Source organism: Natrix helvetica, assembly GCF_964273705.1.
Source record: "Natrix helvetica genome assembly, chromosome: Z".
Classification (NCBI taxonomy): Eukaryota; Metazoa; Chordata; class Lepidosauria; order Squamata; family Natricidae; genus Natrix; species Natrix helvetica.
This window is the reverse complement of record NC_138554.1, coordinates 66,147,438-66,174,350: the sequence shown is the minus strand read 5'-3', so window position 1 is coordinate 66,174,350 and position 26,913 is coordinate 66,147,438. Positions and strand designations below refer to the sequence as shown.

Here is a 26,913-nt window from a genome sequence, read left to right as displayed (position 1 = left end):
ATTATTATTTGCAAACAAAATGAATGTTTCCTATTTAGCTTGCAGAGCTTGGATTCATTGAATGAGTTGGAAATTTTGCAGAATATACAGCCTCATAACTAAGCTTCAGTTCATGCTGAATAAACTGAATTATTAATGTATCTTAAATAGAAAACTATCTTTAGATAGATTTTTACTCTAAAAGCATTTGATAAAAATAAAAAAATCTGATTTAAATCAAAAATCCATTTTTTATTTTTTTTAAAGAATTGTTGATTTTTATCTATCCTGCTGCCTTGCATACCACTCATCAAAGTGGTATAACCAGCACACTTGATGCCTCTGAAATAGCAATTTTAATTTAATTTCTAAATTTTGTAGCGCATTTCTTATGCTACATTCTGTTTAAAAATTAAACATAGTTACAGTGTACAATTATCAGTAATTTACTTTTTCTGTATTCTGTTCCAACAATTGCAGCCTTGTCATACAAGTTCTTCAATAGACAGATGATGTGCTATGCTTATTCCTTCGAGGTTATGTTCATCAATTTGTAATGATCTGCTCAGTCAAAACCCTTTGTATAATTCACAAATAATTTTTGGACTTCCCTTGTCCTTTCTGCTGAAAGGCATGAAAAATGATCTTGGCTGTCCCTGCCTCTTCTGAATCCAACTTGTATATCTGGCATTTTATTATTAACAATCTTATATATTATTTTATTTCCATGTAAATGTTATTCAATAGTTTGAGTATTTTTTAGTACCACTTCTTTTGATATCAGGGTATAAATTGATCTTTCATTTGGCTGTTGTTGCATTCCCCTTGTTTCCTTATAGCCTGAAACTGCATTGGTGGGTCAAGCAAAAACTTCAGAAGGGCTCTTTAAATTCTCAGGTCATAAAGTTTAACAGTGGGAGAATGGTGCTTTCAGATTTTCAGATTCTGTTAATGTAGCTTTAAAATAAAGTTAAATTAAGTTAACTGGTTGTTTTTCCTGTCTGGTTGACATCAATCTTGCCACAGTATTCTTCTTCTCCCAGATATATTGATATACACACCAGACTATAAAATGCATCTAGCTTTTGGGAGGAAAAGAAGAAGAAAAAATCTGCTACTGCCTCCCAGCAATTTGCCTCTTTGCAGCAAACAACAAAACAGCCCAATCAGCTTCAGCACAGCTTGATTTAGTACGAGCAACTGATTGGTGGTTAGATCTGCCTCCCGGAATACTGCCTATCAGCTGTTCCAGGCTGTGGGGATCGCCACCGCCCATTGCCACTGTTGCCACTCATCACTGCTGCCGCCTATCACCGTAGACCAAAAATGGGGAGTGTGGAAGTGGCGATAGGTGGCAGCGGCAATGGGCAGCAACAGTGGCAATGAGAGGTGGTGATCCCCGCAGCCTGGAAAAGCTGATAGGCAGTATTCTGGGAAGAAGATCCAAGTGCCAATCAGCTGCTCATGTTAAATCAGGCTGTACTGAAGCTGATCAGGCTATTTGCTGTTTGCTGCAAGAGGCAAAGTGCTGGGAGGCAGAGGCCGAAGGGTAGTTGCTGGTGGGTGGATGGGGCTTCAGTAACAATTGCTGTATAAGACACACAGACATTTCCATCCACTTTTGGAGGGGGGGGGAAGTGCGTTTTATATAGGCAGTTTTATTCCTTGACTTCTAATATAAGTTTGATGTTATATAATTTTTAATTCCTTTTAAGTAAACAGTAATAAGGGTATACCTGATACTCTTTAATCCAGATTGATTTAATCCACTTTGAATTATACTTTATTTATTCATTTATTAGATTTTAATCTGCCTTTATGGCTTCATTAACATGTTCATGCAGGTTTTTTTGCGTCTTCGTCTTACCACAGCTCACATTCAAAGCGCAATCCTCCTTAGCTTCCAAGACTAAATATCGTCAGTTAAGTGCTGTTATTTGCTAGGAGCCGATAGACTCATAAAATGAGACAAGCTAACCCAGGATGAAAAAAAATGTTGTGAGAAGTAGTGATATTTGTGTCCCTCCCATTTCTAGCAAAACAATTATTTGGATTGCTTGATGATCCAGCAGTTTCTGGCATCAAAACCTATTTGAATAGTTAATTTAAGCTTTCAAAATAGTATAGCCCATGTGACAAATTTCTAATTATTTTCACATTTGTGAAAATTAGAATAGAGCAGTCTGTACATTTATTCCTTGTGCTAATTAAATGAAAAATAAGCAGTTTTCTTGAATATAACAAACCTGATTTAATTTATTTTAGACAATGTAAAATAATTTGTACATATATTTTCCTACCAACATCCGCCACACATGTGAATTTATTGAAGCCTAGTATTCTACTAATGGAGCAATTAACAAGCATATTGATTTAGATCCAACATATGAATACATAAGAATCCAGCCAATTTCAACAACAAATCAACCGAAGAACCAATCAGCTGCTCAGAATTTAAATATAGCTCCAAACAAGCAACCAGTCACACAACCAACTGACCTCACTGGCACAAGACATGTATAAGCTAAAGAGGAATAGAACAAGAAAACCATACTGATGATGTTAGTCTGGTAATGAAATATTCAGAAACTAATTGAGACAAGCTCAGAGAGCAAACTACTGCCAAAATCTAAAGCCCAAGTTACAAGATGGGGTGTTGTGCAAAGTGGTAAAAAATTGCATTGACCAATTAACAGGGATCCTGACAAGGATTTTTAACATCTCCCTGCAACTGGCTAGAGTCCCATCCTGCTTGAAAGCAGCCACAATTACCCCAGTTCCGAAGAAAGCAGTCATGAACAGCCTGAATGACTATAGAGCCATTGCACTAACGTCCATAGTGATGAAGTGCTTTGAAAGACTGGTCCTACAACACCTCAGGTCCTGTCTTCCACCAAATTTTGATCAACATCTGTTTGCTTATAGAAGTAACAGGTTGACAGGGGACTCCATTGCCACTGATCTACATATTGCACTGAGCCACCTTGAGAAATCTGGGAATTATGTCAGAATGCTTTTTATAGACTGCAGCTAGGCCTTCAATACCATCTTACCAGGCATTCTCACTAAAAAGTTGATTGATCTGAATTTCCTTCCCCTCATTTGTGACTGGATCAAAGACTTTCTGATGGATCGTCCATAAACAGTAAGATTGGGTCCTTTACATCTTCCACCCTGAAGCTCAGCACAGGTTCCTCCCAGGGCTGTATGCTCAGCCCCAACCTGTACTTGCTGTATACATGTGACTGCATATTATCTGATCCATCCAACATCATAATAAAGTTTGCGGATGACACAACAATGCTGGGGCTTATAACTGGAGGGGATGAATCAGCATACAGGGAAGAAGTCCAGAAGGCATCCACATGGTGTTCAAAAAACAACTTACATCTAAATACTAGTAAGACAAAGGAGATGGTGCTAGATTTCTGGAAGCAAAGAGGAACGTGCCCCACTGTATATCAAGAGGGGCCATGTGGAGAGGGTTTTCTCTTTTAAATTCTTGGGAGTGCTCATTAGTCAAGACCTCACCTGGAAAAGCAACACGTCCCTGGTGGTTTGTAAGGCCCAACAGAGACTTCATTTTCTTAGAGTTCTGCGGAAAAATCAGGTGGAACAACTGCTGATGACTTCTTTCTATCTGTCTACAATAGAAAGTGTCTTCACGTACTGTATAACAGTATGGTAAGCTGGTTTAACAGTCGCGGACAGGAAGGCATGACAGAGAACGAGAAACTGTTGGTTGCCCCCTAACACCACTGGATGTCATTGCCAGATCTCCCTGTTTTGGCAGAGTAAGGAAGATTCACACCCTGACCTGTGTCTCTTTTCACTTTTATCATTGGGCAAAAGATGCAGAAGTATAGCCAGCTGGACAAAACAGCTTAAAAACAGCTTCTACCCATGGACTGTCAGACTCTTAAACACAATATAGCACCACAAATAGATTAATATGATGAATTTCACTAGTGCCAGTGTAGTGTGTAATATGTATATACCAGGATATAAGATCATACACCAAAGTAATGTACATTTTGCACAGAATATAACATACAAATGGAAACATATGACTAGTTCCCCCCCAACTACTTGTATAAGGATTATTCTTTATATTATTCATGTTGTCTTGTATTCTTGTATGGACTGCACTAGTAGAGGCTAAACCAATTTCATTGTATACATGATGTACAATAAAGACTTTGAACTTTGAAAAGTTATTCATTTTTAAATACTGTATAATATTCAGTGTACTGTTTTTATTATTACTCACTTATCACTTATATTTATTTTAGAAACTCTTTAGTACTAGGAAATAATTGTGAAAACTAGTGCTCTGAAATCATGATGGATGATCATGCTTGAGGTGAAAAGAATGAGTTTGAAGATCCTAGGGTATAATAAACAGAATTCAAATTTCTGGTTCATTTAGTTAATGGCAAAATCATATATAACATTTATTTTCCCCTACAAAAATAAAACATAAATCCCTCTTCAACATCTGCCTCTCCTCCTTCAAATTTGAAAATCTTGCTAAAGTGCCAAATCCTCTTGCCTCTGCAATCAATGTTCTGTGCTTGAAGCCAAAGAAAATGACAGTCTATTATAGCAAAACATTTAAATATCCATCTGCAGTATTTCTAGAAAAACATTTACTGTCTGTGGTGCTTCTGTCAAACAGATAATATGTTACATTCTATCTACAATAGAAATAGTAGCTGTTTTGTATTGTTCCAGATATAGTAACCTGTGAATATTTAATGCTTTGTTTATTCTCATTCTAAATGTTTAGTGGAAATTCCATATTAAACAACTTTAGCATAAACCAGATTACTAAATTTGAAACAACTACTATTCAATTAAATGCTACCAATTGTTTTCAGTAGAAATATTCCTTTATTGTTAGTTTCAGTCAAAAAAGTTAAAAATATGCATTGTATGTTTTTATTTGTATAATAATATGCCCTGTCCAAATAATTGGACTTAAAAATAATTCATAACCAAATTCTTCTATTGTACAATATTCACAAACACTAGGTGGAAATATTCTCTTCTTGTATCCTCTGGTAAATGGTTTTTGGAGATATGCTATAACCAACCAGAGCTGAATCTCTAATAATTCCTGCTATATCTTTTGTTAGAAAAAAATATCCAGTCCTTTAAAACTGTTCAAGTTAGTAGCTATTGCCCCTTGGTCCCAGAGTTTTGAGAAAATAGGGAAAACCCCAGTAAATGTAAGACTCCCAGCAATACATATTGCTTTTACCACCACACAAAGATTAAAAATAAAATGCTAAGATTCCTAGAAGCATGTGCTTTCCAGCTACTTCATTTTTTATCCTGTAATGAAACTGAGGTACATACAGTTGCCCTGTACGTGGATCCATTGGTTTATATAATCCAATCCATTGGTTTATATCATCCAATTTATTTTCTTTACTGTTCCATTTCATTTTTCCTCATTGTTTCTTGGATGACTTACTTGCTATTACTCATATATATGTGTAAATTACATTGTTCATTGCAATATATTAAAAATGGCTTTTGTTTACACCAGCATGTTTTATCACGTTATTATTCTGTGAATTCCATTTGTTTTGTTTCTGTTGCCTTATCATAACCACATTAGGATTGTTCTCACAACTGTTCTCACAACAAGCTGATTTGCTTTCAAAAGTCAAATAATATCAGACTATAATGAACAAAACAAGCCTTTTAAACAGAACACAATTATTTTTATTTTTAAATAAATGAATGCATTGTTTTGCTATATTGAAATAATTGCTTTTATATACATTTAAAAATCAATGGAAGTTGTTTGTTTTCTTTTTATTATTGGAACATGAGTGAACAAGTTACAATTAAGATGCACAGTTTATGAAGTATGAAGTAGCAGTTTCTTCCCAGGTAATTTTTCAAAAGAACAGGAATGTATGGATACATAAATCAGTATTGGCATTTTCTTCTGCCTTATGTCTAAAAATTATTTGGCAAATCCAGCTTTTCTTCATGTATCTCTGACAACTGTTTAATTTGGTTGCTGAATTATTTTTCTAGGATTGCAGAATGCAGCAGTTGCAAAAATATAAATAAATATCAATGCATAAAGTGGCCTTGGATGACACAATATATTAAGTTACAGAAAATGAATAAAATTTAACTTTAAAGAAGGTACGTTCTTACAATCCTTTGTAACTGCCTCCTCCGAATTACATAAGTCTTTAAGAAAGATGCTTCCAAACTTCAAGAGCGGGCTCCGTTCTTATAGTCCTTTAGATTCAAATTGCAAATTGAGTTCAAATTGAATTCAAATTGAGTTGGAAAAAGAGCCTTTCAAAGGATTGCAAGAATTGAGCCTTCTCTAGAGGTGCTTCGGAAGCCTCCTTCTCCAAGCTGTGCATGATATGGAAAAGGAGACTTCCAAAGCATTGCAAGAATTGAACTCTTTTGGAGAATGGTACAAGGCAGCTTCAGTAAGAAGGCCACTCCCCTCCTCTTTGTAGCAGCCTCTCAAATACTGGAATACTGCTAGCATGTTCCCCCAGTCCTTCTTTTTGCTTGACGAGCAAACCAAAATCCTGCAATCATTTCTTCATATGTTTTTGTCTCCAGGCCTTTAATAATCTTAGTTGCTATTTTTTGCACTTTTTCCAAAGTCTCAATATCTTTTATGTAATGTGGTGACCAAAACTAAATGCCGCATTCTAGGTATGGCTTTACTAAGGCATTATAAAGTGATATTAATACGTCATATGATTTTGATTTTATGCCTCTGTTTAAACAATCAAGGATTGTATTAGCTATTTCGACTGCTGCTGCATACTGCTGGCTCATACCTAAATGATCCTCCACTAGGACTCCAAGGTCCCTCTGACAGTTACTGTTTTTGAGCCAGATTTCACCTAATCCAGTGCTGGCTAACCTTTTTGTGGTTGTGTGCCGAAAGCGCCCGCACCCATAATGCAATGTGTGCATGAAACCCCCCTGTGCGCCCCGCCCCTGCATATGTGCACACAATGCCCTCCGCGCTCCCCTTTCCCCCCATTTATGTGCACTGTGCGTCCCCCCAGCGCGCCCTATTTTGGGCCTAGTAGACCTCCCTGCAGCCTCCTGGGTCTAAAAATGGGTCACAGGGGGCACCACGTACCCCATGCTCTCCCCCCCCCTGCGCATGCGTGGCAGAGATCCAAAAATCAGCTGGCTTGCAGGAGGCACAGGCACATGCTCAATGGAGCTGAGCTGGGGTGACAGTTCACGTGCCTGCAGAGAGGGATCTGCATAGGTTCTCCATCATAGACCTAATCCATATATTAGTGTTGCTGACTATCCCACATTTTTCTAGTTTACCAAGAAGTAGGTTATGGTTAATTTATTTGCATGCCTTGCTGGAGCCGTAGTATACTAAGTACATAGCATTTCAGTGGTCTATTAATTTAGACACGTTGTTCAAAGAATGAAATAAGATTGGTTTGGCATGATCTGTTTTTAATAAATCTGTGCTGGCTTCTAGTTAAAACTTTATTTCTAGATGTTCGCAGTTCTGTTTTTTGATTATCTTTTCCAGTGTCTTCTCAGGTATTGATGTCAGACTGATTGGTCTGTAGTTTTCTAGATCTGTTTTTTTTCCTTTTTTGAAGATGGGAACCACATCAGCTTTTTTCCAATCTTTGGGTAGTTCCCCAGTGCTCCAAGATTTTTTAAAGATGTGATACAGTCGTTCTGAGATAACATCTGCAAGCTCCTTCAGAACTCTGGGAGGTAATCCATCAGATCCCAGTGATTTATATCCATCAAGGTTAGACAGGTGTTATCATTTTCTTGTTTAATTTAATTTTTATTTCTAATCTGTCTTTTACAATTACATTTTATTTGATAGGTTGGGCTATATTTTCTTTTTGTGTGAAGACTAATGTAAAGAATGAGTTAAGCAACTCTGCTTTCTCTCTACTGTCTGTTACCCCCTTGTCATCTTCTCTTTTTAGTGGCCTGACTGTTTTCTTGATTTTTTTTTCTTGTTATTTATATGTTGCATGAAGAAAAACTAAAATGATTTCCGTATTATAAGAATGTTTCCTAGACAGAAAGTCTTTCCCAGAGGTCTGAATTCATACCAGTTCTAAGATTTTTCATTAGAAAACTATAACAGATATTGGCAGATGTAAGAACATGTATGCATAAATTCTATTTTCTCAAGGAAAAAATTCTGCCTTATTTTTTAGATATGATAGCATTATCTGCCTTTGGACAATAATTTTGTTTGTACCTTTCATAATCACAAAATCCAAACAAGTACTGCAGAAAAGATAAACAAAATGGATTTTCTTTTTAAAATCCTGTAAGATGTAACTAACACACATCAGTCAATGAAATTTCAGAACAATAAATCCAGTTGATTATCCTCTTTATTTTCTATACATATTATAAAATTTCCCCCCATAATGAAATACCATAAAATTATGTACAGTAGAGGAAAATAACATCTACGATTACATTGTAATGTGAAAATGGAAATATGCACATATATGCCATCTGCCTGCCTGCCTACCTATCTTTAGGACTAGGAGAGGACTAGGCTGGGAAAGTCTGCTGTGAATGAAGTCTCCAGGGATAATATCGGATCTAATTTTCAGAGACTGAAGGTGTTACCATTGTTCCAGAGCAGAAGAAATTAGGACTAGGCTTTGGGGTACTGTAATCTTAAAGTAGAATTCAGAGTGCTTTCAGTGGAAGAATAGGAATTCATATCCATAAAAATAGAGGGGAATTTCAACATTATCTTGACTGTTTATAATAATACATATTAGAGAAATAGTAATATATCAATTAAATGATATTAAAAAGCAGCATCTAAGTTTGTATAAATTAATATTATTGTATATTAATATATAAATTGATTTCTTTCCATGCTTTTTCTTATTTGTTAAATATATGTCTAGTTATAAAGTTGCTTAATACAGCATTATTGGCCTTCTGTGCCAATATTGCTCTTTTGACTAGCAAAGGCTTTTATTTCCCCCCCTGAAAACTTGCTTTCCTTTTCCTTTTCAAGCATATCTAACTAAATCCTTAGCTAAAAAAATGTTACTGTATAATTCCAAAATCCTAATGAACAGTTACACTTTGACTGATTTTGTGGTTTTGCTGTCTTAGCTATTCTATCATGTCCTCCATTATGTTTTGAAGAACGTCATTTAATGCAGGAAGAAATATTGTTTAACATGAAGTGATATGTGATTCCTTTGTATTTAATAAATGTTAAGATTTTTCCTCTGAATTATAAATGTAGCCATCTGATAGAGTATAGGTTTGAAAGAACCTTGATAATTTCTGTTGGTTTCCAAAGATGTTAAGGGACTTTTGTCAGCTCTGAATCAAAAGGCTGACATGCGTCTGAATTGCAGTTCCACCCTCTGATGTATAATCAGTAGCATTCTTATACTCTCCTCTACACATGATGCATACTGATTAAGATCATGTTAATAGGAATCCTGCTAGCTTAAAGTTCTTATCTCTGTAGATGGTACTCTTCTTTATTTTTGGTTGATACTAATTTCATTTTTGTTAGGTTATTTGGCATTGGGCTAGATATATTCTTCCAACCCATTTCACCAGTTTGATACCTTAGATATTTTATGGGTTGGAACCAGCTGGTTACACATAATTTTCCTTAAAATCTGCATGATTTAGATTTAAAATAATGTCATCAGGTTATTATTAGTTTAATGTATTTTATAATAATAGCACTCTAATAGATACTTCCTTTATTTTTTCCAGCTAATAGCCTAATAACAATTGGATTAGCAGGTAAGAAGCTTGGTATTTTCTATCTGTATTCGTTTTCATTGTTTCTCTTTAAAAAAGGCAGACCTTATATGATTGATTTCTGATAACCTTTCTTCAAAGTATATATCTTACACACAACTAGAATGAAATATAGAAAACACAATGCTTCTGTGAGCTAAATTTCAATATTTATGAGGACTGCCTCGTATATAAGTATTTAGAGAATGCAAGACTGAGAAAAATCAACACAATTTTATAAGTTGGAGTCACCGTTTTATTTTTCTTTGAATATTTAGCTTAAGAAATTGGTACTGTATTTCTTTAAGGAAAACATATTCAGCAGCAATATTTTAAATGAATAGTGGTCCATTTTCTTCAAGCAGATCTTATATGTCCTTGACTGAGGTGTAAATAAATAAATAAAAGTCTGAAGTGACAGAAGTAGCCCTGTCGAAGATCTATCTCAAACTGGCCAAGAAAATGCTTTTGTTATAGACACAAAGCGAGTATGCCATGGTTGGAAATCCAGACTGGCTGCTAATACGCAGATTGCTATCATATGATTGCAGGGGCAATAAAATGATTGCAAGTGTGGGGACTGGTTGTAAGTCACTTTTCTATGTTGTCGTACCTTGAACAGTTGTTAAACAAATGATAAAAAAGCAAGGATTACCCGTGAAAGTTTTAGAGCTTCACAATATCTAGCTAATGTCATTTCTAAGATGTAAGATATTTAATAGTTAAATAGTCTATTTTAATTGGAACACTTTCTCTTTATGTACATTTTAAAAAATCTTCATGGTTTTCCAACGTGGGCCATTGTCATGTTTTTTTGCTGACTTTTCTGTTTTATAGGTGCACAACATCAGATCATCTGCAATGAATCCTTCATGCTACAGAACTTGCCAGTGTGTGGAAAATCCTTCGAAGAGATGATGCACAAAGTGAATTCTACAAAATGGTGCAATCTGACAGAATTTATACTGTAAGCTTCTGACTAAATTTATATAGTAAGCTTTATAATTTGATGTGGGAAAATTACTTGTTATTAAAAATGATTATTATACAACATTAATTGCACAAAGCTTAAGCTATTAGAATATGTGGAACTTCTGGATGCAGTAGCAATAGCAATAGCTCTTTAGACTTATATAAGTGCAGATTTCAGAGTCAGCATATTTCCACCAGCAATCTGGGTCCTCATTTTACTGACCTTGGAAGGATGGAAGACAACCTTGAGACGGTCAGGATCAAGGTCAAACTCCAGGCTATGGGCAGAGTTAGCCTGCAATACTGCATTCTAACTACTGTACTACCACAGTTCTGTCTACCACATGTCTGTTCAGAGATAAGCCTCTTTGATTATAGCTGTAGGAATTATTGTAGGAAGTATCGCACTAGCTCTGGCATATCTGCTCAACAGTTTGCTATTTGGCTATTTCCCTTTTTCTGATTTACAAACTTACAGCAAAACATCTCCATTATGTATAACCATTCTAGATTATATTTTGGGTTTTGGTTAAACTTAACTAGAAATGGTATCTGCTAATACTTTAAGGAACAACAGCAAATACCAGAATTTTCAGAATAAAGAATAGCCTGAATAAATAGTTGGAAACTGACTTAGCATTGCATATGGATCTGATTTACCAAAGTTTGTCTTGACTTCATATACAATCAGAGAGACTTATCTCTGAGTAGACATGTGGTAGATCAGAGTTCCCCAATCTTTCTGGTTTTGCAGACTGGCGGGTGGGGGAGAGCATGGTGTCTTACAGTTTCATATAAGCTAAAACATAGAAAGTTAAGAATAAATACTAAAACCAAAGACACATGTGGAGGGTGGAGGCGGAGGGTGGGGTAGGTGGGATTTGTTATTACTGAATCAACCACCTCCATTGCGCTGTTCCCCCACTTGAGCCCCAAGCCGACTGGCAAAACCATGTCTTATATTAGCCCTATCTGATCCTGTGAGCCTAATTCAGGAATAAGGTCTCACTACCAGAGATTTATGGAGCAAGGCCCTGAAAGACACTCTGATACTTTGATGTTGCAGTACTGCAGGCTACTTCTGCTGACTGCTGGCTTCCAGCAGTTCGGCAGTTCAGGTCTTAAGGTTGACTCAGCCTTCCATCTTTCCAAGGTTGGTAAAATAAGGACCCAGATTGTTGGGAGCATTATGCTGACACTATAAGAGGGGGATATAAAGCACAATGTAGTAGTGTGCAAGTCTAAGTGCTATTGCTATTGCTACTCCCACCCCACCTCCCCTGCCTTGAGGTCCTGCCTGGTGCCAAACCTGAAACCCAGCTGGACATATCTTTGAGTGGAGACCCTCCCCCCCCTTCCAGGGTTAGCCAGGTCTAAGTAATGCATGCCAGGTCAGCTTGCTCCTTTTGAACAAGAGGAGCTTTATTATTGATTGACCTGACATTCAGCAGCAGCAGTTGGACCCCAGGGCCGCCAAGGGTATGCTGTCCAGGGACTGGAGACATGCTCAGAGAGATGGAACACGTAACTGATTTTAAGCATCCAGACATCTTCCCCTGTAACAGCCTTTCCTCTGGCTCCAGTAGCATCCCCTGCCTGTGATATCTGATCCTGTCCTATGTCCCCCAAGATAAAAACAGCTTCTTCCTAACCCACTTCCTCAAAGAGCCAAGGGCTCTGCTATCCTCTCCCAGTATTCACATTCACACTCTCAAACATCCCGGGAGGGGTGTCAATGAGGGGGGGCATGGCACTATAGCAAAAACTCTTAGCACCAAGGACTCCCACCTCTCCCGCCCCTCACAGCAAACATACTGTCCTCTCTCCCAACTGGTTCCTCTCATGGGAAGACTACTCATCCAAAACCAGCTTCACCCAGCTCTCAAGGTGAGAGTATCCAAATACTACTCAAACACAAACTAACACAAGTCTCGCCACAATCAGGCCAGTCCCCCTTTCCCAGCAGAGGGTATTAAAAACTGAGAATCGGAGAGGACAATGTCAGTATTAGAAAGATAGCATAGATTGCATGAGAATTGAAGCCAGGCTTTTGGCTCTGGGAGATTGCCAAGTAGTAGATCAAGGGTTCATCACCTTTGCCAGTCCGAACTTCAACATTCGCATCTAGCTCCATAGGGATTTGCAGACATTTTCAGGGGATGCTGATGCAATTGGGGGGCCATGATATAAACAAACATTCAAGCCCATGTAATTCAAAGAAGACAGAGAGTAAACTTTTCTTTTGGAATCTTTATACTTGGGAGTCTCTAATTGTGGCAGCAGTTTGTTGGGCTGCAAGTTAGCAGAAATGGATTAAACTTAGAGATGCATCAGTAGTGAACAATGCTTGTTGATTGGCGTTCATATTTCTCAAGGGCACTGAAGGGAATACATCGCCAGAGCTAACTGAGTTTGAACTGCTACATTCAGGTTTTAAAGTGATAGTGTCCTCTTGGGAAAAGCAATCCAGAAGTGGGATAGATTTCTCTAAGCATAATACCTGTATAGAAAGAATTGAGAAGGGTCTCAAAGAAAGCTTCATTTTAAGAAGCTTGCTAAGGACTTGTAGACTGCTTAAAGGTCAGCAAAATTCACCAGCAGTCCTTTCTGACTGGCAGCCATTAATTGTATGAATATATGCATGGAAATAAAGTGTAGGATTTTTAGAAATAAAAAGCTAAAACGTACGTGTCACTCTTATCTAAATCATTATGTGTCACTGTCATCTAAATCATTGTGTTTATGAAAATATGAATGACTGCAATGAATAGTAATAATTAACAAAGTAATAAAAATTGGGGTCAGTTGTTTTAAATCATGTACTATTGGTATAGAAGAAAAATGAATTAAAATGCAAATTGGTCTGCTTGGTAAAAGGTTTCTTTAGCTTAAGTCTGCTGTGTTCATGTGACCAAAGTATACACATAAAATGTAGTTATTGTATGAGACAGTTAGTGAATTATCTCCTTATTAATTATCAAGAAACCACTATGTTTGGATCTTGAAAACAAATACACATGGAAGAAAAAGAAGTAAAAGTCAGAAGCCGAAAAAAAATGACTTTTGTGTGAAAAGGTATTACTCCTAAGCATAATAAATTGAGCTCTGGTTAGCAATAGTTGATTCTAATTACTATGCAAATTTAATTATGTCCTCTTATCCTATGTTTCTTTTAAAACTATGTCATTCAACTGAAAATAAGATTATATTCACTTCTTGAGTGATGGTTTCAGAAACTATTTTAGGGTGAATCAATTATAACAAAACAACTTGAATGTGCCAAATATTAGTTTTAAAGCTTGTTAGCACCTGTTTTTTCCTCTTCTACTTCATATACAAAAGCTATGAAATACTATTTAACTCATGCAAACTGTTAGCTACTTATCTCTTTTATTCTGCCTCTTGTGGCATAGATAGCATATAGGTATATATATTATAAATAATTTATTATTTATAGGTAAATTGTATTTGATTGAAATATATACTTTTTTTGAAAACTAGTCTGCAGAAAATTGTTAGAATTTATATAATGATGTAGTTTTATTTTGAAGAAAGTGTTTTCTTTAGAGTACCATATTTTTTGGAGTATAAGACGCACTGGAGTATAAAATGCACCAAGGTTTTGAAGAGGCATTTTTTTTAAAAAAAAAGTAGGTAGGTAGATAGAGGGATAGAGAGGGAGAGAACGAGAGAGAAATACAGTAGGGAGGGAGGGAGAGAGAGAGAGAGTAGTTAATTAGGTAGGTAGGTAAATAAAGGGAGAGAAAGAGAGAAATAGAGATAGATAGAGAAATACAGTAAGTGGGTAGGGAGAGAGAGAGTGTGTGTAGGTAGGTAGGGAGACAGAGGGATAGAGAGAGAGAAAAATAGAGAGAGAGAGAAAAATACAGCAGATAGGTAGGGAGAGAGAGAGAGTAGGTGGGTAGGTAGATAGAGGGAGAGAGAGAGGGGGAAAAATACAGTAGGTAGGTAGGGAGAGAGAGAGAGTAGGTAGGTAATGTTTCCAGGTATATCCATGTGCTGGAGAAGGAAATCGCTGACAATCCGCAGCACCTGAGACTTTGTTTCTGCTGGCACAGCACTTGATCAATGTAATTCTCATCAATCAGTTAAAGAGCTTTCCAAACGGAAAAAAAAAGTTTTTGCACTTTGCAAACCTCCCCAAAATGGCCCGCTTTTCATGAAAATGGGCCCGTTTTTTTTCAAATAAAAGGCATGAATAGCCTTTGGGGGGCTTGCAGAGTGCTCCTGTGGGGGAGGGAACGAGCAAAAAAGGCCCGTTTTTCACAAAAATGGGCCTGATTTTTGTCAAACAAATGCATGCATAGCCTTATGGAGGCTTATAGAGTGCTGCTGGAGGCTGGGGGGGGGGGGGAATGGGCCGTTTTTTGGTTATTTCTGCCATCCCTAGCCCCCAGGAGTTCTCTGAAAGCCTCCATAAGGCTATGCACAGCCATTTTGGTTAAGGGGCGGGGCTTCAGGAGGCAAAAATGCTGTATTCTATGTATAAGACACACCCAGATTTTCAGCCTCTTTTTTGAGGAAAAAAGGTGTGTCTTATATTCCGAAAAATACGGTATATAAGGTCGGATGGGTTCTGGCAGTCACTATTGCCAGTTTGCTCATGGGCACACCGCATGCACAATAAAAATTGTCTGTGCATGCACAGAAGCAAAAAACAAGATGGCACCGCCTACAGCAGAAAACTGGTTCAGGGGCGTGGCAGGCCTCTGAGTTGCTGCTGGTTCCAATGACCCAGGCCACCAAACCACTACCAGTTCAGCTAAACCGGTCCAAACCGGTAGGAACTCACCACTGTGTAAACTCATGTAAAACCTAGTATCTCTGAATATTTAGACTTAAAAAAGTAATTTCATATAACATGCTTAAAAATAGTTGATTGATTATTATGTGCCAACAAATTATTGTTAATTCTTAGTAACCAGACTGATAGATTGAATATTGGATTCTTTTTATTACCATTTTCTTCGGGTACTTGCTCTGATGAGATTTGTTACATTGGAAAAAATGCTCTCTATCTCAAAATTAGATACTAATTTCTATTTTGTCCTTAAATGCAATCCTGTCACAGTTGTCTGTATTTATGATGTCAACATGACAAATACTATCACAGCATTGTGCAGATTCCCACTATACTCTAGATTTCTGTGAACCATCCTTATTGGTTCATAAGGCACCTTATTAAAAACCAGTTACGTTTGCTGAAAAGCCTCAAGATTTATTCAGCAGCTTTTCATCTAGACACCATTTCTTCTCCAGCTTTTTCAGTTCACTAATCTTTAATAATTTCAGAGGATAACTTTTTTTAGTCTGCTATAATAAAACTGAGTCTTATGAGGCTTATAGTGGTTAATAGTGCATAAAAGCTAATGCCATAATAAATATATTGATCCTTAAACTACCATGAATTCATGCTTTTAATCCATGTATCATCAGCCAGCAAATTTTTCTCTTGCTGAGAAAGGGGAAAAAAGTTGCAACCTTCACATGTGACTTTTGTTCTCACTGCCAGCATTTAGGAACTGCTGCACAATTACTAGAAAATATGTCTTCCAGTAATAGGTGTCAAAATAGTGTGGGTCATCTGAAGGTTTCAGAAAAGTAGAAATCTAATCTACAGGCTACTATGGGTGATTTTCTGGATATTATCTAATTTTTTATGTAGTAGTGGGGTACCACAAGGATCCGATTTAGGCCCAGTACTCTTCAATAACTTCATAAATGACTTGGATGAGGAAATCAAAGGGGAACTCATCAAATTTGCAGATGCACTAACCTGGCAGAAATAGCCAACAACCTAGAAGACAAGCTCAGAATCCAAAAAGTTCTTGACAGACTTGAACAATGGACCCTATCCAACAAAACAAAATTTAAAGTGGAGAAAAGCAAGGTTTTACACTTAGGCAGGGAAAACCAAAGGTACAAGTATAGATTAGGTGAAGCCTGGCTTAAAAACAATAAGAGAGAGACCTTGGAGTCCTAGTGAAGGATCACTTAAATATGAGTCAGCAGTGTGCAGCCACTGCCAAAAAAGCTAATACAATCCTTGATTGTATAAACAGCCATATATCCAGTGACGTGCGGTGAGGTTTATGGCTGGTGAGGCACTGATGCCATCACAATCAGATTTACAAACATTAAAATCCTACAAATTATTTTAGCCAATATTTGATTGGCAGCAGTTAAAGGGTTATGTTTAAGGTCTCATATCAGCATTCTTTACACATACTGTAGCACACAAAAAAGCCCATTTGCCATCAGAGCAGATGTTGGGGAGGGGGGCAAGGAGGAAAAGGGTCCACTCCCTCTCCCTCAGACCCCCAGGAAGGAAGGCAGGGAGGGAAAGGAAAGGAAATGGGAAAGAAGAAAAAGCAAAGGAAAAAGGAAAGGAAATAGAAAAGAAGGAAAGGAGAAAGGAGAGGAAATGGCAAAGAAGAAAGGAAAGGATGAAGAAGGGGGGAAAGGAAAGGGAAGGGAAAAGAAAAAAGAAGGGAAAGGAAATAAGGAAAGGAAAAGAAAGGAAAGGAGAAAGGAAATGGCAAAGAAGAAAGGAAAGGATGAAGAAAGGAGGGAAAGGGAAGGGAAAGGAAAAGAAAAAAGAAGGGAAAGGAAATAAGGAAAGGAAAAGAAAGGAAAGGAGAAAAAGGAGGAAGGAAAGGAGGAAGGAAAGGAAAAGAGAAAGAAAAGGAAAAGGGAAGGAAGATAGAGGAAGGACAGAAAGGGAAAGGAAAGAGTGGAATGGTTTGTTTTGTACTGCTCAAAAATCAAGTCTCAAGATCCCATTGACCACTTTGGCTCAGGCAGTCCAATTCCACGCTGCTTCCCTCTCTCCACAAAGCAAAGGGAGAAGTCGAAGCAATGCCTGAGAAACGCCAGATGTGCAGAGAAATGCAGACTACAATCAGCAAATCACATTTTCCCAGGAACCAATGAAGCCCCAGAGGACCATTTGGAATTCTCTCTTCTGCAGCGTCATCAGTTGCCCCAGCTCAACTCCACCATGCATGCGCACGTGCGTGGGTTCCACCAGCAACTGATTTTCAGATCTCTGCTGAGCAAGTGGGGAAGGCGGGGCGTATGTGGGAGCCATGAGCTCAGGCGTGGAGGGTGAGGGGAGCAAAGGGGTGCAGAGTAGCTCCCCTCGGCCTGTTATTGTTCCCAGGAGACCGCAAGGAGGCCTGCTAGGCCCAAAATGGGGCATGAGAGGGTCGTGCACACATGTGTGGGGCGGGGGGGCACATGCACATAGGGGTTGTTGCGGGGGGTGTCACACATTGCATTATGGGTGCAAGCACGGGTGTGTGCACTATTGCACATGCCCCCTTTCTGCATGCGATAACAAAACGGTTAGCCCTCATTGATATAGGGTGTCCTGATTGAGCAGGGGGTTGGACTAAAAGACCTTGAGGGTCCCTTCCAGCTCTGTTGTGATTGATTGATTGACTGAAAACTCAAATTTTATAATTTTACCTGATAAGTCATAGTATTTTTTATTTAGCCACAGATATCATTTGTTTCAGCTGAATTTAGTGTACTGTTTTCAACCAAACTAGAGGCCACAGCTAGATAATTACTTAAACTATTGTCCAACTGCTGAGCCCTACTTTGCCACATAAACAAAGTCTTCCTTTTATCCTTAGAATCATTTGTTTGTATCCCATTTTTATTATTTTTAAAAAATAACTCGATGCAGCAAACAAATCCAATACACCTGCCTCCTATTTTTCTGATAGGTGAGTTCAACTGGGAGTGACTGGCCTAAGGTCACCCCGCTGGCTTTCATGGCTAAGGCTGAACTAGAACTCACAATCTCCAACTTTTTATCATGGTGTTTTAATTGGCTCTTTAATTAAATTTGGAAAAGGTTAAGAAAAGTGATTGGTGGATTTCCCCCAGTTTTGTTATCCTCCCAGCAAGAGTTTCTTACTGGTGGAAAAACAATCACCAATTTTGCTCATGTGTGCTAGGTTTGGAGGAGAGTGTCTGGAAAACTGCATGTCTTAGAAGACTGCTGCAAGTTATCCAACTACCAGGATGCCCAGAGTCATTCCTTGCACTGCCCAGAGTCCCTCCTTTTTTTTAAAAAAAAACAAAGTTTTATTGGTTTTTCCCTTTTACAGGGAAAAAGGTAATGGAAAGGTACAAATTTTGGCGGTTGCAGTGTGCGGTAGGTGCCCCCTCCCTCCATACTCAAAGTTTACATTTACAAAGAAGTCATTATAAAATAGTAACATATAGTCAGCATATAGGTTCAATTAATAATTTCGGTCAATTTGTGTCAAGCAGATATCTTATTCATTTTTGTGATCTGAGCTTTCTCGGTGTCGCCCCATCTCCCCCCGCTGGCAGAGCTCCGGCCCCTCCCGTGTCCTGTGTATCTGGTGTAGGATCATCTGGTTTTTCTAAGAGAGCTTTATTTTTTTCCATAAAGGCCTGTGCCTCTATGGGTGTGTTGATTCTAACTCTTGTGTCCTCCCAGAATACTAGCATACCTTCAGGCATCAGCCATCTAAACCACACCCCCTTCTGGTATAGTCTCTTTGCTAGCTGCGAATAGCTTTTTCTTTTTTCCCTCACTTTCTTGGGAATCTGTTTCAGAATGGTTATTTGCCTGTCCTGATATTTCAATTCTTGCCCCCTTTGTGCACTCAGAATTTCATCTCTTGTGCTTTTTCTAAGAAATTTAATGTGTACCTCCCTGGGTACGTTATGTGTTCTGGCATAAGCTGAGTTCACTCTATAAACCAAATCTATTTCCCACCCCATCTGTTGTTTCTCTCTCTGGATGTATTCAGCCAAGATACTTGTCATAATGTCCCTTATGTTTTCATCATCTGCCTCCACCACATTTTGAAATCTAAGGTAAAACATTCTCTCAAATTCTATTTTCATCTGCTGGGTGTCAAGTTCTTTGTTCCCCTTCTGCACCCCTTCCATCCCCTCCCTCATCTCAGCCGTCCCACCCTCCAAGAGATCCAGTCTCTGTGAGTTTTTGTTGATTTGGGCCTGATTCTCTTTGATTTCTTCTTTCATCTCCTTTAGTTGTTTTTTTTATTTCCTCTTGTCCCTGTAGGAGTTGCTGAAACATTTGTTGAAACTCAGTCTCCGTAGTTTTAGGTTGCATCAATGCTGTTATCGTTGATTGTGTACTAGGACTGGACGTTGCAGATGTCGGGGCAGAAGCAGCAAATCCAGGCTTTCCAGGAGGTGGTTTTTTAGGAGACATTGTTTATAGAATAAAGAGTTCAGTCAGTGTAGAGAGTGGTCAGTCAGAGAGGTAGAACAGCCAGGAGAGTCCAGGAGACAGAAGGTTCAGGCAGAGGAGGATTTTTCTAATCACCCTGGCAATAGAGTTAAATTTTTCACTCCAGGGAGTCCAAGAGATAACAGTCAACAAGAGATTTGTCTGAGTAGCACGGAGACAAAGACCGGAAGCCTGAAGTTTTAAAGGTGGAGTCAGGTTTCACAGTTCATGGAGACAACGGAAGTGTGCCATCTTGCCCTGCCAGCTTCGGGCTTAGAGGCATAACAAAGTTTTCAAACTTTCCAAACTTTCCAGATCATCATTCCATTATGGGTTTAAGTTCAAAATTCGCCATTAATAGGAGGGTGACATCCTTAATTGGCTCTCCCCCCTCCTCCTTCCCTTGGGGTTGAGAGCAAAATTGTTTCCAGCCGCCTGTCCGAGGGGGGGGGAAATCCCCCTCCCTCCAGCCGCGCTTCTCCAGCCAAGCCGAAAAAAGCCGAAAAAGCCGAAAAAAGCCGAAAAAAGCTTAAACTGCTGGCAATTTTTCAAAGTCAATGAAGGGAATGAGAGGGAGTTGTCGCCTCACTGCACCGCAGCCTTCTGCTTGTCTTTTTCTTCCGTCAGCCTCGCAGCGAAGACGCCGGAGCGTCCCCCATCATGCTCCCCGGTGCCTAGAGCGAAGCGGGGCCCCCCCGGCCACCGCCGATCCAGGGGATCCCCCGCCGTGCCGCTCCTCCAGCAGGAGCCTCTATGGGGCGTCCTGTGACCCCCAAGGAGTGGGGAGCCCACCGGGGAAGCGCGGGGCGAGCAAAACCTGCCCGTCGCCGTCAGCCGCCGGAACCGGAAGTCCGCCCAGAGTCCCTCCTTGAGGTTGATGGGTAGACACCCAAAGGTTAAAAAAAACCAAGTAAATAATGCAGGCATATAGATGGGACATCAGGTAAAAAAACAACTAACTGAGTTTTATTTTGAAGGGCTGCAACTAGTGAATCCAGTTGTATCTCAGTGGACAGAAACACACAGAATGATAGCCATAAGGCAAGAATACAGTAGACAAAATAAAGTTGTCCTCTCCCCAGTATTAAAACTAATAAAAATACAAATACATGCAAAAAGCTGGTTAGCAGAAGCAGTAAAAAACTTATAATATACTCAGTGGTGACCGAAACTAACATGTACACAGCTGGCAATACCGGGCTCTCTTTTCCAATTTAAATCAAGCATTTTATGCTCCAGAATAATTGCTCTCAAGATAGCATTAGTCCTGCTATGTAAACACAAATTTAATGATTTTTCGAAATGGCACTAAACCTATTTTTATGAACAAACCATAGAGGTCAGTTCCCAGCAACGGGAAGAAAAAGGGCATCCTTCCAGTGGCACAAAGTGTCTAATTGCTGTTGGGTGAAGTTGTAACTATATCGTTAATAAAGCCTGCTAGATTTTATCTATTGCCAGATTGTATCAAATATACTTCAGGTTGATGTAGGCTAGGGATGAGCCAGTGACAATATCATGAGAACCCAGAGCGAACAAAATGTTACCTGGTTGTGTTTGTTGCATTGAGAAAATATGAGATGAGCCCTTTACTAGAAAGCACTGCTTTAAAAATTCATTAGCCAAACACTTCTTAAATGAATACCAATGCTTCCCTCCCTTTGGTGGTTAAACATTTCTGTAGAAAGATATAGCTTTTTGCCATATTCATTTAATTGCTCTGCAATAGTCTGGATCAGTGGTGGGTTGCTCCCGGTTTGGCCAAACTGGTAGTAGCGGCAGAGGGAGGCATCGTCTACCCGCATGGATGGCATTCTGCGCATGCAAAGAAATGTTGCACGCGTGCACGAACACCCGGGAGAGTGCGCCCAAACCGCTAGTAAAAATATTTGCCACTGGTCTGGATTACATTTGGAATCTATTAATGTTATTTTATATTTTCATTACTTATAATTATGAAAAATATGTTATATATGCCTGGGGAAAAGATAAATCCTATAGTTACCAAAGTATAATACAACTGAATGGCTGTACTGCTTTTTTTCTGATCACTTGATATTATCTAAGAAAAGAAGGAAATGATAAGTATTTTCCAGGTGGCTGCTCTCAATCTTTAGAAATACTGAAAGGCCATTTAATCCAGGAAAATGACAAATTTGCTGAGGTGAAACCGAGTGGTTTTATATTGGAACTTTGAGTGGGGTCATATTTTTGGACATTTCAGTTCAATTTCAGTTCACATTTGAGTATGCGCTCACCTTTGCGAACCAGTAGGGAAGGTAAAGTGAATGTCACCGCAGGTGAAATGATATATTAAGTTTTGTTTTATTATGTTTATAAGAATATATTTGTTCTGTACAATAAGAAAATTTAGCACCAGATAAGGGAAAATCAGAGTTTGGAGTGTTCCAATAGGGAAATACCTTTCCTTGGGCAGTTTTAATTGGTGTTTGCTTTAACTTTTAACTTCCATTGTAAATATATCTAAAGTTCTTTAATTTGAAAGAAATTTATTGAATTTAATGAAAATTAAACTATGTAATATCTTTTAGAAAATAAACAATGATATTTTACTGATCTAAGAATAAATTCTGCCCAGAAGAACCTATTGCCAAATAAATATAATTAAATGTAAAATGTTGGTGAAATTCATTCTGTAAGTAATCTGTTAAATACTGCCTTTTACGATGTTGTATAGTTAACATTAAAAATGGTTTGCAGCATATGTGGATTAAGAGATAAATTGAAATTGAAGTGAGAGATATGTTATTGAATTAATATTATTCTATGTGTCTAATGGTTATTAAATTTTTGTTAGTTTTGGTATTCAAATTTTAGGAATGCTTTGGCTTTTATTAATGGAGTATTCTCGATTAATTATTAATTGAGTATTATTAATGGAGAAGTTGCTCATGCCTTTTGTCTTATATGAATCTTAAGTATACTAGATCAATTCAATCCATATGACATAAGGTGGAAAGAAATATAATTTAAATTACTTAAGGACAAAATCGTTGGGAATGAATATTTTAAATAAAAATATAACTAATTTCATGGTCTTAAACTTCTGGGTAACTTAAAAATGATCGGGTTTCATTTTCAAAATGTAGGACTCATCTCTTGAACACTGAAAGTAAAAATATTTAGTTACATTATGTTGATTTGCGGTATGTTATATTTCATTCCAAGAGAAAAGAAATCAGACAAACATTGTATATTAAATTCCATTTTGTCCCAGCTGGTAAAATTCTTCAGTATTATGGAAAAGTATTTAGGATGTTGATTGACTGTTATGATAAATACTGCAAACTGGAAACTAGAATAAATATTTGAATGTAATTAGACAATTGTGAATTGTAAAGTACAATTATAAATGGATAAGAAACAAACAGGTCTAAAATTGCAGCTGTTTCTGGCTTTTCTTCAGAGTAATTTCTCTAAGCACAAGAAAACAGTGTATTTTCCACATTAATTGCCCCTTCATTAAGTGCATTTAAAATTCTTTACATTCTCTTGGTTAAAACTTGTTATATTTCTTTCTACCTGATTTGCATAGTTAATATATGGCAATATAGCATATATTATATATATGATAATTCTTAACAATATTCTTTAAAAACCCACCCTTTAAAAAAATATTATTTTCCCTTCTAGACTTAGAAACTGGAAGCCAAGTTCATTTATTCCCATTTTTAAAAGGAATTTATGCATTTTCTCAGTAGCAATGGTTTCTACTGCTCCTGGGAATTTAGTGCCCTTTATCATTATGGGCCTTTCTCTATTCTCTGGCTAATAGCCAGCTGCCATATCCTGTTAATTTTTTTCTGCTTTTTTTTAGAAAGTGCCTACTCTTGAGAAAACACATCACATAGGAAAGCACATTTCTCTTTTAGTGTCCTTTTTCACATCATGGTTAGGAATTGTGAGACTGTCTGGGTCCAATTCCAAAGGGGATAATCATAGTCGTGAATTGGAAGAATCTAAAATAGCTGATATACTTGATAATGTTCCCTTTGGATTTTGAGTTGTAATGGATTTTTTATCAATTCATCTTTAAAGTGAAGTGGGTACTGAGACATGTTCATACTTGAATAAAGCTAGCAAGATTGCCCTACTTTTTGAATTATTTTTAGGTGCTGCCATTTGTTGTTTAATTTAGAACTGTTATGGTGCTGAATATATAAATAAATAGCCCCACGTTACCTGGATAAGAAGTGGCTTGTTTGTGATGAAGAGTAAATATTTAGATACAAGGCAGAATTCTTTCAGTCCTTATTGGAGTGATTTGCCTAATTTTCTGTCTTCAGAAAACTTTTCTTATATCCTGCTGATTTTAACATATTAGAACATATGTTGAGCAGTCAAACATTAGCCTTCAATATTTATTTATTCAGCTTATTTTAACATAATTTAAAATATATTCCCCTTATGAGACTTGTAAGAAAAAAAAACTTATTTTATATATCTCCATTTTATTTAAACTTTTACCTGCCTCTATTTTTACTATCCCACACTAATTGCTTACTAATAGAGTTCTCAATTGCAGGATACATTAACAACTGAGAGTATAGTTTAAAAGTGAAAGGAATCTTACAGAAATAATCTGTAGGTATGGAATTAGGTGAAGTTCTGATTTAGAGCCATCCTTTGGGTTTTGAGATATAATTTTCAGAAATTCACTTAATGATGGCATCCATATCAAATTCATAGGAATTAACTGAGGCATGGTTTTAATCTATAGGCAGTGCTCATATAATAGGATGATTTATGAAAAGCTCTAGCCACAGGAAAATTTCTAATGATGTAGTCTAGTGCATTCAAAAAAAGTACTATTTTAGAAGAATTTCTAAAATAGAATTTCAGGATCATTATTTCCATATTGCTTATTGCCTGAAAGGCTCTATTATGAAACAGAAACCAAAACAATCATAGCATTTAATTTTAAGTGACCTTGAATGTCCACAAATTAACTCCAAATGAGCAAATATATAAAAAGTGGGGAGTCACACCAATTCCTCCTCCTCCTCTTCTTCCCCTTTTCCTTCTCCTCCTCCTTCCTCCTCTTCTTCCACCTCCTCCTTATTACTACTAGTTCCTTTTTTAAATTTTCCAGATATTTTACTTTGTCTATTTTTCCCCTCTCTGTCTGTCTGCCTCCCTGCCTGTGTCTATCTCTCTAATATCCATTATTTTGTCAAAAAAAACACACACACACAGAATTACAATAATTCAATAATAATTTTATATTTTTAAATATAAAATAATTAGTTTATAATTGAAACCAATATCATACAACCAATACTTTGGGTGAGTTATAACAGTTCTTTTTTAATGTTCAATTTAATGTATTAAGCTTATAATGTTTACATTCTAAATATAAATTAACATTATGATTTTTTTCAATTCTTTATTTTCAAAACTTTAAGCTATCTGAGTAATAGAATGTTGATAGTCTTTAATTATATGGAGCTCATATATATATCATTGTACTGAAACAAAGAAAGTTCATTCCTATTATAGTCTTTTTAGAATTATTTCTCTACTGATGGCAACTTTTCTGTTTCCCTTTCTGTTCCCAGAGGAGAATGATTATGTTTTTTTCTATTTGTGAGACCGTAGGCTTGACATGAAAATTCATTCTTTTTTTCAGTTTGGTTTCTGAGATTAAACCTCCATATGTGCTCTTGAAGAAAGACTCAGATTTTTAACTGGGAAAAAATTAATTCTTCATATTTCTCCTGCTGACTATGGAACAGAACATTAAGACAAGTGTCCTAGGTACTTTTACATTTTGTTGTCCAGGTCTCTTCTTGGGTCTATGAAGAGGCTTGTGCATGCTGATAAATCATGTACATCTTTAAGTTTTTTATTATAGAATTGTATATTTTGTAACCTTTTCCATATTTCCTGTAATTTCTGTTATTTTTCATATGCATAAACATGCTGTCACTTAGAGTTTATATCTACATCTGTACTTTATGATTGATTATATGCCATCAAATAACTGTCAGTTCTTATCAACCACATATATTTTCTTTATGATGAAAAATATAATGATAAAAACAATATTTTAAAAAAATTTATATACTGTCTTATCTGTCTCTTATCTGTCCCTTCAGGTCTTCCCACAATATAGCCCAGCGATGGTGAAACTTTTTTGGCTCGCGTGCCACAAGTGGGAGGAGCGCAGGGGGGGTCGTGTGCGGGCGTGCCGCACCCATAATGCAATGCGCAACCCCCCCAGTGTGCATGTGCGCACAACGCGCAACCCCCCATTTTTACATGCTTTTTTCGCCCTCCCCAGGCTCCAGAGGCTTTATAGGAGCCTGTGGAGGGCGAAAAGAGCCTCCCCTGCTCTCCCGGAGGCTTCAGGGACGGTCCGGAGGCTTCCCTGAAGCCTTCGGAATGCTTAAAACCACCCTCCAAGCAAACCGGAAGTTGCTCGGAGGGTCGTTTTAAGTGTTCCGAAGGCTTCAGGGATCGTCCGGAGGCTTCCCTGAGGCCTTCGGAGCGCTTAAAACCACCCTGGCCAGCTGACAGGGCAGCGCCTCGCATGCCCTGACAAATGGCTCCGCGTGCCACTTGTGGCACGCGTGCAATAGGTTCTCCATCATTGATATAGCCAATGTTACTGTAACTGAGTCTATCCATCTCGCTCTAGTCATTTTCTTCTCTTTCTTCCTTCAGTAAAGGCTTATCCAGATGCCTCTCCTCTCCTGTCCTGTCCTATCCCTTTTCTGGTTTTCTTATATGCAGCATTTCATTTTGCATGTTTCTTTCAGAATTTACCTGTTTTTGGTCCTTAGGCCATCCCCAGCAATTTTCATTTAAAAGGTATATTTTTTATAGTTGGTATCATCGGTTTAATGCAATCACTTCCTTGCCTAGTTCATAGCCAA

General features: G+C 37.7%; 1 protein-coding gene across 2 annotated transcripts in view; it reads left to right on the top strand.

Moving 5' to 3' along the window:
* Positions 1–26,913, top strand: part of RAMP3 (receptor activity modifying protein 3) — a 63,553-nt gene that overhangs the window by 21,894 nt on the left and 14,746 nt on the right. For both annotated transcript variants that reach the window (XR_014173646.1, XM_081933834.1), the window contains exons 2-3: positions 9,751–9,780; positions 10,615–10,744. Coding sequence is in view for 1 of the 2 variants with exons in the window: in XM_081933834.1 (XP_081789960.1) it covers positions 9,751–9,780; positions 10,615–10,744 (160 nt within the window). In the remaining variant the exon portion in view is untranslated. The remainder of the gene's footprint in view (positions 1–9,750; positions 9,781–10,614; positions 10,745–26,913) is intronic.